The sequence below is a fragment of the Molossus molossus genome, unplaced genomic scaffold (genome assembly GCF_014108415.1).
Source record: "Molossus molossus isolate mMolMol1 unplaced genomic scaffold, mMolMol1.p scaffold_m16_p_2, whole genome shotgun sequence".
Lineage (NCBI taxonomy): Eukaryota > Metazoa > Chordata > Mammalia > Chiroptera > Molossidae > Molossus > Molossus molossus.
In genome coordinates, this window is record NW_023425355.1 from 8,521,417 (window position 1) to 8,536,044 (window position 14,628).

Below are 14,628 nucleotides of genomic sequence, written 5' to 3' on the forward strand. Positions count from 1 at the left end.
TGCCCCCCACTGGGGATCAGGCCCACAACCTGGGCATGTGCCCTGACCGGGAATCAAACCATCAACCTCTTGGTGCCTGGGTCCACGCTCAACCACTGAGCCACTCCGGCGGGGCATAGTTTCTTTTCTTTATTGATTAATTTTAGAGAGAGAAGGAGAGACATTGATTTATTGTTCCACTTGTTTATGTATTTATTGGTTGATTCTTGTATGTGCCTTGTCCGGGAATTGAACCCCCAACCTAGGCAAAAGGAGCCAATGCTCTAACCAACTGAGCAAACTGGCCCAGGGCATGACAATTGGACGTTTTGAAAATTATAACGTGGTCTCTCTGGAAATCAGATTCTCCTTTCCCAGGATTTGTTGTTGCTGCACGTTGTAGGTTGTAGTTTTTGCTTTGTAAACGTTCTAAACTATTTTTGTAAAACTGTATTCTTTGTCATGTGTGGACAGTGAAGTCTCTGTTTCACTACCTTGGTAGTCATCTGATGGTCTGAGAGTGGTTTCCTTAGGCATCTAGAGGCAAAAATAGAAAATACCTCGCCAATCTTTGTAGATGGGTCCTGTGTTGGTACAGTCCCTCAACACTTAGCCTGTCTGTTTATTTATTTATTTATTTATTTAATCCTCATCAGAGGACATTTTTCCATTTTTTGTTCAGATTGAGTGGGAGGGAGAGAGAGAGAGAGAGAGAGAGAGAAACATCGACGTGAAAGGGACACATCGAGTGCTTGCCACCCGCATGACCCAACCAGGGCCGGGGACAAACTGCAACTGAGGTACGTGCCCTTAGCGGGAATCGAACCCGGGTCTTTCTGAACCGCATAGCCTATCTGTTTACAACCATGCTTCAGCCTTCACTTCCTACTTGCACTGAGCATAATTATCAGTCAGAGGTGAAAGCTTACAAGACCAGTGCTCTAACCCCTGAACAATAGGGTTTTACCAGAGGTGAAAGTTTAGAGAACTTATTTTCTGAGCGTGCATCCAGTTCTGGATATATAAAGCCTTTGTTTTCAAAGTCAAGTCTTTTCTCAGCTTTTCCTTCCAGACTTTTGGCACATCTATTGTTTGCAACAACTGCAATGTTTTGCTCCAGGGAGCAGTGGTTAGTTCCTTTGTTGTTCAGTATTTTCTAGAATACCTTATGCACACTTGCTTTTCTGCCCTGAAGGATTTCTCAGTTAGATGAAATTTAGGCAAGCCCCTTGTGTCATTCCTTCAGGGAACCCACAGACAGGATCAAAACAGAGAAATACAATTTGTTGGGAACAATGTCTGCTCTGCTCTTTCTGGGACCAACTCCCCACACTGGGAGCACTAACTGCTGTCTTCAAGACTCACCACGCCAAAGTGGGGGGATGGGGCAAGACTAAAACAGCACAAAGTTCTCCTACCATGCTTAAGTCCCCTTTTTCCTGATTTGGCATTCCCTTGGTTGCTTTAAACTTTTGACTATTTCCCAGAGTTCCAATAAAGTTGATTTTGAAAATTTTCGCTCATTTTTTCAGTGTTTCTGTGGAGGAATAGAGCATCTAAGCTGTTTACCATTTTCTGTCTTGGTTGTTTTCGGCTCTTCACATTTCTATGTAAATTTTAAATTCAGCATTTCTGCCCTGGCCAGTTTGGCTCAGCGGTTAGAGCGTTGGCCTGCCGTCCAGAGAGACCGGGTTTAGGTTCCCACTAAGGGCACGTACCTCAGTTACAGTTTGTCCCCTGCCCAGTTTGGGTCATGCGGGTGGCAACCACTCGATGTGTCCCTTTCACATCGATGTTTCTTTCTCTCTCTCTCTCCCTCCCACTCTATCTGAACAATAAATGGAAAAATGTCCTCGGGTGAGGATAGAAAAATAAATAAAAAAATAAAATAAAATCAGCATTTCTTTCTTCAAACACAAATACGCTGGAATTTTTAATTGAAATTGACATAAAAATTGAGTTTTACAATACAGAGTTTTATTTATTTATTTATTTTTTATCCTCACCCGAGGACATTTTTCCATTTTTTGTTCAGGTAGAGTGGGAGAGAGAGAGAGGAACAGAGAGAGAGAGAAACATCGACGTGAAAGGAACACATCGAGTGGCTGCCACCCGCACGACCGACCAGGGCCGGCGACAAACTGCAACCGAGGTACGTGCCCTTAGCGGGAACCGAACCCGGGTCTCTCTGGACCGCAGGCCGACGCTCTAACCGCTGAGCCAAACCGGCCAGGGCACAATACAGTTTTAAAGTCTATAAACAGGATATTCTTTTTTCTTTTCTTTTTTTTTTATCCTCACCAGAGGACATTTTTTTTTTTCGATATTTTGTTCAGATAGAGTGGGAGGGAGAGAGAGAGAGAGAGAAACATCGACGTGAAAGCGACACATCGAGTGGTTGCCACCCACACGACCCAACCAGGGCCGGGGACAAACCGCAACCAAGGTACGTGCCCTTAGTGGGAACCGAACCCGGGTCTCTCTGGACCACAGGCCGACGCTCTAACCTCTGAGCCAAACCGGCCAGGGCTTATAAACAGGATATTCTTTAATTTAGGTATTATTTAATTTCTTTCAACAATGTTTTGTAGTTTCCAGTATATGTCTTACATATCTTTTATTACATTTATTCCTAATTCTATCTTCATCTGAATTAACATAGAACTAGCTAGCTAGTCACTATCAGAGAAACCCATCTTCCTTTCTTCTGATAAGTTGTTGGGACTTCCATCTAATATGTATAATACTATAGCAAAGTGCTAATGCTGGTATTTTAGCATTTATTTTGTGTATTCCCAAAACATTGGTGTTTTATAATAGCACAAGGTAAAATTGTCAGAGTTATCTACATGTTGTCCTCAAATGGTGTTATACCTGGAAAAGGGCCAGGAACAGGATTAAGGATTCTTTGTAATTCTGGCTTGAGTCTTTCCAAATAGTGATGAAAAAGAAAATCTTGATTAAGAAGGTGAGGAGGGCCCTGGCCAGTTTGGCTCAGCGCTTAGAGCATTGGCCTGCATTGAACCTGGGTTCGGTTCCCGCTAAGGGCACGTACCTCGGCTGCAGTTTGTCCCCCGCCCTGGCTGGGTCGTGCGGGTGGCGGCCACTCGATGTGTCCCTTTCACCTCGATGTTTTTCTCTTTCTCTCCCTCCTGCTCTATCTGAATAAAAAATGGAAAAATGTCCTCGGGTGAGGATAAAAAAAAAAAAAAAAGGTGAGGAGGGGGTCAGGATTGTGAGAATAAATTTGACATTCAAAGAGGAAAAAGGAAGAGGAGTAACTCTAACAATGGAAGAAGAGTGGTAGTTGGGTCCTGGAAACCTGCCACCCTCTTTTTTCTTTTTTTTTTCTCAAAATTTTCTACTATCCTCTCTTCCTGTTTCCTTAAGGTTTCTCTACCTCAATTCTAGAGATTCCATTGAAAACATTTGGAATTATATGGAGTCCCAAATTGATTCTAAGGAAAATACAAATGACTAATAAACATAAGAAAAGATGTTCTGGCCCTGGCCGGTTTGGCTCAGTGGTTAGAGCATCGGCCTGCGGTCCAGAGAGACCCGGTTTCGGTTCCCGCTAAGGGCACATACCTTGGTTGCAGTTTGTCCCCGGCCCTGGTTGGGTCATGTGGGTGGCAACCACTCAATGTGTCGCTTTCACGTCGATGTTTCTCTCTTTCTCTCTCCCTCTCACTCTATCTGAACAAAATATTCACAAATGTCCTCAGGTGAGGATAAAAAAAAAAAAAAAAGAAAAGATGTTCTGTTCATTGTTGCTAATAACTTGGAAATTGGTAATCCAAATGAGATACCTTGGAATAATTTTAAAAGAAGAAGAGAGAAAAAAATATGAATGCTTTTAAAGTAGTACATTTTTGTTCATTTAGAAAATTTTAAGTACCACATAACTCATTGAGTATGACTCAGGATATAAATGACTATGACCTCAGATTTTTTTAAAGTACTGAAATGACATTATACTGATAAGAATATTTTGGCATTTCAGTACTGAAAAACTCTAACTTGTGCACTAATATCCTTTAAAATTTCAATTCCTATCACAGAAACCTCTCCCTTTCCTCCCCACCCCAATCCAAAAGAAGTGATCAAACCCTTCTCTGTGCCCCGGACATAACATTTTCCCACTAGCGCAAAGAATTGCATTTGTTTACATGTTTGTTTCTACCACAAGACAGTAAGGAACTTGAGAGTAAAGACCATTTTTTTTCTTTAATCAGTGAAGATTTACTGAGCATGTACAACACAGGCATTTAAGAAAATAACCATTCAGCCCTGACCAGTTTCGCTCAGCAGTTAGAGCATCAGCCTGGGGACCAAAGGATCTTCAGTTTGATTCCGATCAAGGGCACATACTTCAGTTGTAGGTTTGATCCCTGGTTGGGGTCCTGCAGGAGGCAACCAATCAATATGCCTCTCTCAAATCGATGTTTCTCTTTCTCTCTCTCTCTCCCTCCCTTCCACTCTCTCTAAACATCAATGGAAAAATATATCCTTAGGTGGAGAGGAAGGAAGAAAGGAAGGGAGGGAGGGAGGGAGGAAGGCAGGAAGGCAGGAAGGCAGGAAGGCAGGAAGGCAGGAAGGCAGGAAGGCAGGAAGGCAGGAAGGCAGGAAGGCAGGAAGGCAGGAAGGAAGGAAGGAAGGAAGGAAGGAAGGAAGGAAAAATGAAAAGAAAATGACCATTCAAAAATCAAATCAGTAAGATGCCCTGGTTGGTTTGGCTCAGCAGTAGAGTGTTGGCCCATGGACCAAAGGGTCATGGGTTTGAGTCCATCAAGGGCATGTCCCTGGGTTGAAGGTTTGATCCCCGCCCCACTGGGGCACTGGGGGAGGCAACCAATTGATGTGAGAAACACACATCATGTTTATCTCTCCCTCTCTTCCTCTTTCCCTCCCACTCTATCTAAAAATCAATGGAAAAATATCCTTGGGTGAGGATTAACAATAACAACAACAAATCAGTAAGACAACACCCTCCATTTCCAAGGAGTTTACAGTTTAGGGGAGTGACAGGGCAATTAGAATAATAGAAATCAGCCCTGGCCGGTTTGGCTCAACGGTTAGAGCCTCAGCCTGAGGTCCAGAGAGACCCGGGTTTGGTTCCCACTAAGGGCATGTACCTCGGTTGCAGTTTGTCCCCGGCCTTGGTTGGGTTGTGCGGGTGGCAGCCACTCGATGTGTCCCTTTCACATGGATGTTTCTCTCTCTCTCTCTCCCTCCCACTCTAGCTGAACAACAACAACAACAACAACAACAAAAAGGAAAAATGTCCACTGGTAAGGATAAAAAAAAAAATAACAGAAATCAGCATGCACCAAAGAAAATAGGAAGGTTATAGAACCCAATTTGGGAAGTCAGGAAAGTGTCCCAGAAATTATTAAAAAGGGGAGAAAACATTATTTCATTTATTTTATCTGAAGATAATGAAAAGAACTTCAGATCCAAATTTCTCTAGCTAAACTGCTCCTCACACAGACATGGCTAGGCATTATAAACTGGAAGGTCCAGACAAAATGGATTATTTCTAAGTTTGGATATTGGGTGGAGCCAACACCCTAGTGAGTTTTGCTCCAGCTGAAAGTCATTTACAAAGCACTCATTGGAACATACTAATCATCACTGATTCTGCAGACAAGTTTTTTTCTGAATGTCCTTAAATTGTCACCCAAAGGAGCCTGAAAGCCATGCTTCAATATCTCCACCATGAGTCATATTCTATCTAGCTATACTCACGTTTTCAGGACAATGATCAACTACAAAGTAACAGTGAGGATATACCAATATGGAGTTGGGGCTAAAGTATGAGCATTTGTTTTAATTTTGAATTGTGGTAAAACATGCATGAAATTAACCAACTTTACACATTTTAAATGTCCAGTTCGGCAGTGTTAAGTTCACTCAGTGTTGTGCAACCAACCTCCAGAAAGTGTTGTGCAACCAACCTCCAGAATTCTTGTCACCTTGCAAAACTTAAACTGTACACCCCATTGAACAAAAACTCTCTATTGCCCCTTTCCCTAGCAACCATCATTCTACTTTCTGTCTCTATGCATTTGACTACTGTAGGTACCTCATGTACGTGGAATCATACAGCATTTGTCACTTTGTGACTGCCTTATTTAACTTAGCATAATGTCTGAATAAGGTTTATCCGTGTTATGTCAGAATTTCCTTTTTTTTTGTTGTTCAGATAGAGTGGGAGGAAGAGAGAGAGAGAGAGAAACATCGATGTGAAAGGGACACATCGAGTGGTTGCCACCCACACGACCAGGACCGGGGACAAACTGCAACCGAGGTACATGCCCTTAGCGGGAACCAAACCCGGGTCTCTCTGCACCACAGGCTGACGCTTTAACCGCTGAGCCAAACTGGCCAGGGCAGAATTTCCTTCCTTTTTAAGGCTGAATAATATTCTATTGTATTTATATACCACATCTTGTTTTTCTATTCACCCATTCACAAACAGTCTGCTGCTTCTACTTTTTGGGTATTGGGAATAATGCTGCTATAAACATAGGTGCACATGTATCTCTTTCACCCCTCCCGCAGGTCGAGCAACGAGGACTCGAGAAATGGAGACAAGACGGCTCTGATCAAGTCTCGTTTATTCTGGGGAGATCCACAGTATATATATGGCAAGAAGCAGAAAAACAAGAACATTTGTTGCCAAGCATGTCTGTGGTGACCACCCTGAAGCAATTTCAAGTAAATATCATGTAAATATCACAGGTGGAACAAAAGACAAACAGAGCATAACTGGCTGAGTAAATGGTTACTTAAAGAAATGCAGAAACATTGTATGCAGAGGTATCCTGCCTTGGGGCAGGAGATGGCAGAGCAGATTTTTGCAAAATGGATGCCATGCAAACAGTCTCCCATATCTCTTTAAGATTCTGCTTCTTCCCCTGGCCTGTTTGGCTCAGCAGTTAGATCATCAGCCCGCGGACCAGAGAGTCTTGGGTTCGGTTCCAGTAAGGGCATGTATGTACCTCGGTTGCAGTTTGTCTCCGGTCCCAGTTGGGGTCGTGTCGGTGGCAGCCACTCGATGTGTATCTCTCACTTCGATGTTTCTCTCTTTCTCTTCCTCCCTCTCTCTCTCTCACTCTATCTGAAGATAATGCAAAAAAAAAAAAAAAAAAATGTCCTCAAGTGCGGATAAAAAAAAATAAGTAAATATTCTGTTTCTTTTTTTTTTTAATCTTCATCCGAGGACATTTTTCCATTTTTTGTTCAGATTGAGTGGAAGGGAGAGAGAGAGAGAGAGAGAAAAACATCGATGTGAAAGGGATACATCGAGTGGCTGCCACCCGCACGACCAACCAGGGCCGGGGACAAACTGCAACTGAGGTACATGCCTTTAGCGGGAACCAAACCCGGGTCTCTCTGGACCGCAGGCCGATGCTCTAACCGCTGAGCCAAACTGGCCAGGGCAATATTCTGCTTCTTAATTATTTTGGATATGTACCCAGAAGTGGGATTGCTGGATCATACAGTACTTCTATTTTTACTTTCTTGAGGAACCTCCTTACTGTTTTCCATAGTGGCTGCACTATTTCAGATTCCCACCACCCAACAGTGCACAAGGTTACCAATTTCTCTACATCCTTGCCAACACTTATTTCTTGGTGGTGGTGTTTTTTTTTTTATAGTAGTCATCCTAATGGGTGTGAGGTGGCATCTCATTGTGGATTCAATCAGCATTTCTCTTATAATTGAGTCATTGGCATGTTTCCTATAATTACACCCAGGAAAAGGTGAGAACACAGAGTGAAAGGGATGAATGAGACACAAAAATCTAAAGAGTAACCTCCAGGCAATTGTTCTTGCTTCCCTTCTGAATAAAAGCCTTTCTGCCTTCCCTGGTAAATTCCACTTTCACGGATTAAAGGGAGTCATACCAGAAACTCCTCCCTTCTTCTGAAGCCTGCATCAGCCTCTGTTGGGTAATGCTCTCTCATTAGGACCTTTCTCCCAGCAATCTAGATGCCAGAAAGCAAGCAAGGTAAACTAACTCTGGTTTCCATGTCTCTAGGGAGTAATTTGTATCTCCAAGTGAAACCGAATCCAGAGGGAATTTGCAGTAAATGGGAAACCTGTAGGCATTTCCTTGGAATAACTTTCAGTAAATTGTTTCACTTCTCCAGGTTAGGTTTTCTTTAGCAGTCAAAATGAAGGGGCAATTAAATAGTATTACGGTCCCTTTGGTTTTCTTTCTATATTAGCATACTATTACAGTTTTTGATCTTATCCTTTTTTTAAAATTCATCTTTGTTGTTGAAAGCATTACAGATGTACCCCCTTCTCCCCCCTCTTGATCTTATCCTTGCTTACAATTGGGCAAAACCCATTTAAATCAAGACGTGATATTAACATATTGGTTTCAAGTGTATCCTTTCTAAAATATATTTCAATGCATACTATTTAACAATTTCCAGATATTATGGCCCTCATAAGCATTTCCCAGCTTCCTCATAACTTTGATTACAAAAGGATCCTACATTTCCATTGATTTAATTCAACACCAAACCTGAAAATCACAAATGATATCAATTCAAAATTTAAACACACTTTTTTTTTTTTTAATCCTCATCCGAGGACATTTTCCCATTTTTTGTTCAGATAGAGTGGGAGGGAGAGAGAGAGAGAGAAACATCGACATGAAAGGGACACATTGAGTGGCTGCCACCCGCACGACCCAACCAGGGCCGGGGACAAACTGCAACCGAGGTACATGCCCTTAGCGGGAACTGAACCTGGGTCTCTCTAGACCGCAGGCCGTCACTCCAACTGCTGAGCCAAACCGGCCAGGGCTAAACACATCTTTAATATTTTGCATCACAGAACAGTAGTGCTAGAAGGACCACTGAGGTAATTAAGTCCACTGCACTCACATTAAAATTAAAAATATGTCCAGAAAGGTTCAAGTGACTTGCTTATGGTCACATACCTAGATAGAAAGAGAGTAAAGACTAAATGCTATTTAAAAGCCAGATCTCTTTACTTCCTGTCCAGTGTTTCTATTCCATGTTTGCAAGTATATCATTGTCCAGTCTCATATAACTTGATAATCTGTCTGGGTAACTGTTTCAAATCAATTATTTAATACCAAAAGTGAATTACCTAGTCACAGTGTTCACTGACTGGGACAAAAGCTAGATCAACCATTGAAAACAGCTATTCATCTACTTATCCTGGTTGTTTTGACTAATCTAATGGGTGACAACACTAATGAGGGATAACGTATGGAACCCTGGAAGAATACAACTCAACCTAGAAATACTTAAGGAAATTGGCTTATCAAATTCACTGTCATGAGGGCAATAAGAAATTTAAATAGCCCTGGCTGGGTTGCTCAGTGGTTAGAGCGTTGGCCTGTGGTCCAGAGAGACCCGGGTTCGGTTCCCACTAAGGGCATGTACCTCAGTTGCAGTTTGTCCCAGGCCCTGGTTGGGTTGTGCGGGAGGCAGCCACTTGATGTGTTCCTTTTAGGTCGATGTTTCTCTCTCTCTTCCTCTCTCTCACTTCCACTCTATCTGAACAAAAAAGGGAAAAATGTCCTTGGGTGAGGATGAAAAAGAAAAAATTATATTAAAAAAAATGAAATTTAACCATAATTTCAACATGGAATATACTACTTTGGTATTTTTTCCAGATTATTTTATTTTATTTATTTATTTCCATTTTTTGTTCAGATAGAGTGGGAGGGAGAGAGAGGAAGAGAAACATCGATGTGAAAGGGACACATCGAGTGGCTGCCACTTGCACAACCCAACCAGGGCCGGGGACAAACTGCAACCGAGGTACACGCCCTTAGTGGGAACCAAACCCGGGTCTCTCTGGACCACAGGCTGACGCTCTAACCACTGAGCAAACTGGCCAGGGCTATTTATTTGTTATAAATGTTTCTCCTTTTTTACCCCATTGACACCCTCCTCCCCATCCCCCCCACCCTGTCCCCCACCTTGTTGTCCATGTCCTTTGGGTATGCATACATGCATATAAGTTCTGTGGTTTATCTCTTCCCTCCCCCACTACCCCCTCTTCTCAGGGTTGTCAGTCTGTACCCTACTTCCATGTTTCTGGGTCTACCCTATTCCTCAGACTGTTATGTTCATTATATTCCACAAATAAGTGAGATCATGTGGTATTTCTCTTTTTCTGCTTGGCTTGTTTCACTTAGGATAATACTTTCCAGGTCCCTCCATGTTGTCTCAAAGGATAAGAGATCTTTCTTTCTTACAGCTGGATAGTACTCCATTGTGTATATGTACCACAGCTTTTTTATGGACACTTGGGCTGTTTCCAGATCTTAGCTATTGTAAATAGTGCTGCTATGAACATGGGGGTACATATGTTCTTTCTGATTGGTGTTTCAGGCTTCTTAGGGTATATTCTTAGAAGTGGGATCACTGGGTCAAATGGCAGTTCAATTTTTAATTTTTTGAGGTAAAACCATATTGTTTTCCATAGTGGCTGCACCAGTCTGCATTCCCACTACTTTAATGTTTTAAATTCACCCCTCTTTCAATGTTAATAAAAAACTCACAATTTAGATTGTAAAAGTTTATTGATATGATCAAAAAGCAAACAGCCAGACATTTGGTTATCTTTGCCACTACAATGTGTCATTTTGAATAGTATTTTTAAAATGCATAACAAATAATATTTAAACCATTACTAGAAAAGTAAAAGAGTCTACTCATAAGGCACTTCAGATGAAAGCTAATTTCAAAATTTCCACAAAGTTAACACTATTCTAAGTGTAGTAAATCTGCTTTCTACAGATATTAGCCAGAATGCAACTTTTCTCCTTACAGAAAAGAATGTGCTCTTAAGGGAGATAAAACAAATGCAAAAAACTGTCATTATTTCAATGCTCATGGCAAACTATTTGGAGCTATACACATTACATGGCAGTAGTATTCTCCTGGTGAGCCTGTACAAATCAGGGCATCTTAATACAAGTCTTATAAGAATCACAGCATGAATTTATTTGGCCTGAGACAAGTACAAGAACAGCAGATCAAGAATCCAGAATCACAAAATTTATATGGGAGTAATTAACAAAACGTGGCTCCATTAAAGAGTAAAAGGTTGACTATATTCCTCCATCCACCAAATCTACTAACAAAAAACACAAAAAAGATCTCACATAAAACATTTCTTCTTAGACAATTATATCCATCTCTTTCTGCAAACCTCTATTATATAAGACTTCTAGATCACATGAAAGACTTATTAGATAGTAAACAGAAGTCAGGCACAGTATTATTTTAATTCAATACTTCCAAAATTTCATTAAATTTTTTCTCAATCATAATTCTCATATTATCATCATAATGGCATTTCAGTATACTCTTCATAATTGTGGGAAGGTTATAGCTAGATCTAATGATAACCATAAACTTTCATTCTTCACAGAAATTTCATTAGCACATACGGTTATTTCCACTGATAGAAAAAAAGACAAAATTCAAACAAAACCTCTTTGAAGTATTTACTTTGTTTCTCCACTTAAAGTGGAGAATAAAGGCTAAAATAATAGCAAAACCAGAACAGCTTTCAAGAAACATTTACTTTCTATTCACAGGCAATAACTAAATATTTCATGACTTTCTTTTCCTAATCTAGGGAGTCCTTTTCTTAAACACAATGATTATTGAAATACGTTGTAACTGTAATACAGACATCAAATTAACCAGTAAGCGTATTTTTTTCTCTTAGGTACAAATGAATGAAGTGACAATGTCTAATTTGCAGAAACATTTAGACCAATTTTAAGTTACACTGGTTTTTAGCACTGAGCTACATTTTTATTATAGAGTGGGTCACCTTAAATAAAAGAAAACTAGGGGGACAGAATGAACCTGAAACCTTTCAAAATACAAGGTAGTTACTTCCATCCTCATGCAGAAATCATAATTCTGTATTTAGAGATATTTTTTATCATCTACAGCTACCAAGCAGCATAGACAGCCAGCAATGTATTTCAGTAGGAAAGATGGAGGAGGAGGACTGGCTAGTTTTTTTTTTTCTTTTTCCCTAAAGGCTAGACAGGTACTCTGAAGAATGGTATTCTATTTTCAGAAAACCACATAGCACATATGATTTCTCTGCTCAAAAGTAAAGATGTGCAAAAGTATACACATCCATGCACACGTGGAAAAGCTAAGAATGGATTCCTGATGTAGTTATCTGTAACAGGTATATGCAGGAACACTTGGTCAGAACCAAACCCTCACCTTTGGATAAGATAAAATCATATGGCCAAAAGTTAATTAAAGTAGTTTTGAACCTTGTTCTAACGAAAATGGAGTCATAGTTTTCAACTTTTTAATAATATTCTTAATACTACTAAATTAAATGTTCCTTAAAGTTCACTGGGAAGGGAAGATTAAGAGGAAAATTGTATCCAAATACTTCATAATTTTGACAGGAAGTTGCTGTTAAGGCACTACACATCTTCTTTGGTTAAATGATTAACTAAATCACTTGAAAAAAAGAGGTAATACAAAATACACAAATTTCATTCTTCTTTTCACACACAATTTCATTTTTCAATTTCCATTACTCCAGTGTCTACATATCTCTGGGATCCTTTTTAGCTCATCAGAAAGCTGAAACAAAAAATATACAAATCTATTAGTTTCTGGAAAAAAAAAAAAAAAAGTAGGCTTTACTTCTAATAAATATCAACCAGCCAGTGTGTTTCTCTCACATAGATGTTTCTCTCTCTCTCTTTCTTCCCTCCTCTCTCCCTCTTGCTCTTTCTGAAGATAGATGCAAAAGTGTCCTCGGGTGAGGATAAAACAAAAAAATGAAATTAATCATGATGATCAAATAAGTAACAGAAGTCCCAGCAAAATTACCCTTGCATCCTAGTTAGTATTCTATAGATGAGAAATTATTATTTTTTTTAATATCTTGTTTTCTTTTTTTTTTTTTTTTATATCCTCACCTGAGGACACTTTCCCATTTTTTGTTCAGATAGAGTGGGAGGGAGAGAGAGGAAGAGAGAGAGAGAGAGAGAAACATCGACGTCGAAGGTACACATCGAGTGGCTGCCACCCTCACAACCAACCAGGGCCGGGGACAAACTGCAACCAAGGTATGTGCCCTTAGCGGGAACCGAACCCGGGTCTCTCTGGACCGCAGGCCAATGCTCTAACCGCTGAGCCAAACCGGCCAGGGCTTGTTTTCTTTTTTATTTTGGTCTGCTTATCCCCTGCACCTTGCTATCTATCTATCTATCTATCTATCTATCTATCTATCTATCTATCTATCTATCTATCTACCTACCTACCTACCTACCTACCTACCTATATTTTTATTGATTTGTTAGAGAGAAAGGGAGAGAGAAACATTGATGTGAGAGAGAAACATCTTTCAGCTGCCTCCTGCATGCCCCCTACTGGGGATCGAGCCTGCAGCCTAGCCTGGGCATGTGCCCTGACCAGGAATCGAACCCGGATCTCTCAGTCCATAGGACAACATTCAATCCACTGAGTCACACCAGCAGGGCAGATGAAAAATTATTTTAAAATAGACTTAACACAGAACAATGAAAGTATAAAGAATCAAAGTCCTTGTAGGTTTTAGTCTTAAATAAGTTTGAAAGAAAAAAATGCAAGATTAACTTATGTTGTTCACTGATCAGAAGGCATCTAGGAATGTCAAAATATAATGAATCAACCAGGGAGTTGGTCAAAATTATCTATTAAAAAATTGTTAAAAATATGAATGGCCTGGCCGGTATGGCTCAGTGGTTGGGCATCGACCCATGCACCAATAGGTCACTGGTTCGATTCCCAGTCAGGGCACATGCCCAGATTGTGGGCCTAATCTCCAGTGGGGGGCATGCAGGAGGCGGCCAATCGATGTTCTCGCACATCGATGTTCCCCTCTCTCTCTCTTCCTTTCTCTCTAAAATCAACAAAGAAAAAAATATTTTAAAAATAAGAAGAATGAATTTGTTTTAAAAAATATCACTTAATATACTTAACCTTTAGTGTTCAGAATCATTTATACAACAGGAAAATATTGCATTAAAATAATAGGAATTAGCCCTGGCCATTTTGCTCAGTGGTTGGAGTGTTGGCCTGCGGACCACAGAGTTCCAGGTTCAGTTCCCGCTAGAGGCATGTACCAAAAAAAAAAGAATAGGAATTATGGTAACTGGCACTCAGGTTATAAAACTAAACTAAATTAGCCCTGTCCGGTTTGGCTCAGAGGTTAGAACATCAGGCTATGGTCCAGAGAGACCCGGGTTCAGTTCCCACTAAGGGCATGTACCTCTGTTGCAGTTTGTCCCCAGCCCTGATTGGATTGTGCGGGTGGCAACCACTCGATGTGTCCCTTTCACATCGATGTTTCTCTCTACCCCCACCCCACTCTATCTGAACAAAAAGTGGAAAAATGTCCTCGGGTGAGGATTAAAAAAAAAAACAAAAAAACTAAACTAAATTACAACATCCCCAATTATGTCAATTATGTAATTACATTTCTCTTGGCTATTAACAGAGCAAAATTGAGAACTTATAACCAGGAGAGTAATTTCCTTCCTGAGTCTTAGAGATCTCTATGAACATTTCAAGATACTCTTAAACACTCTTATGTACATGCTACAAAATGAAT

At 40.5% G+C, this 14,628-nt stretch overlaps 1 protein-coding gene across 1 annotated transcript in view; it reads right to left on the bottom strand.

Moving 5' to 3' along the window:
• Window positions 1-10,542: 10,542 nt before the first annotated feature.
• Window positions 10,543-14,628, bottom strand: part of MAGT1 (magnesium transporter 1) — a 32,402-nt gene continuing 28,316 nt past the window's right edge. The window contains exon 10 of the mRNA XM_036271046.1: window positions 10,543-12,611. Coding sequence (XP_036126939.1) covers window positions 12,596-12,611 — 16 coding nt within the window. The 3' untranslated portion in view covers window positions 10,543-12,595. The remainder of the gene's footprint in view (window positions 12,612-14,628) is intronic.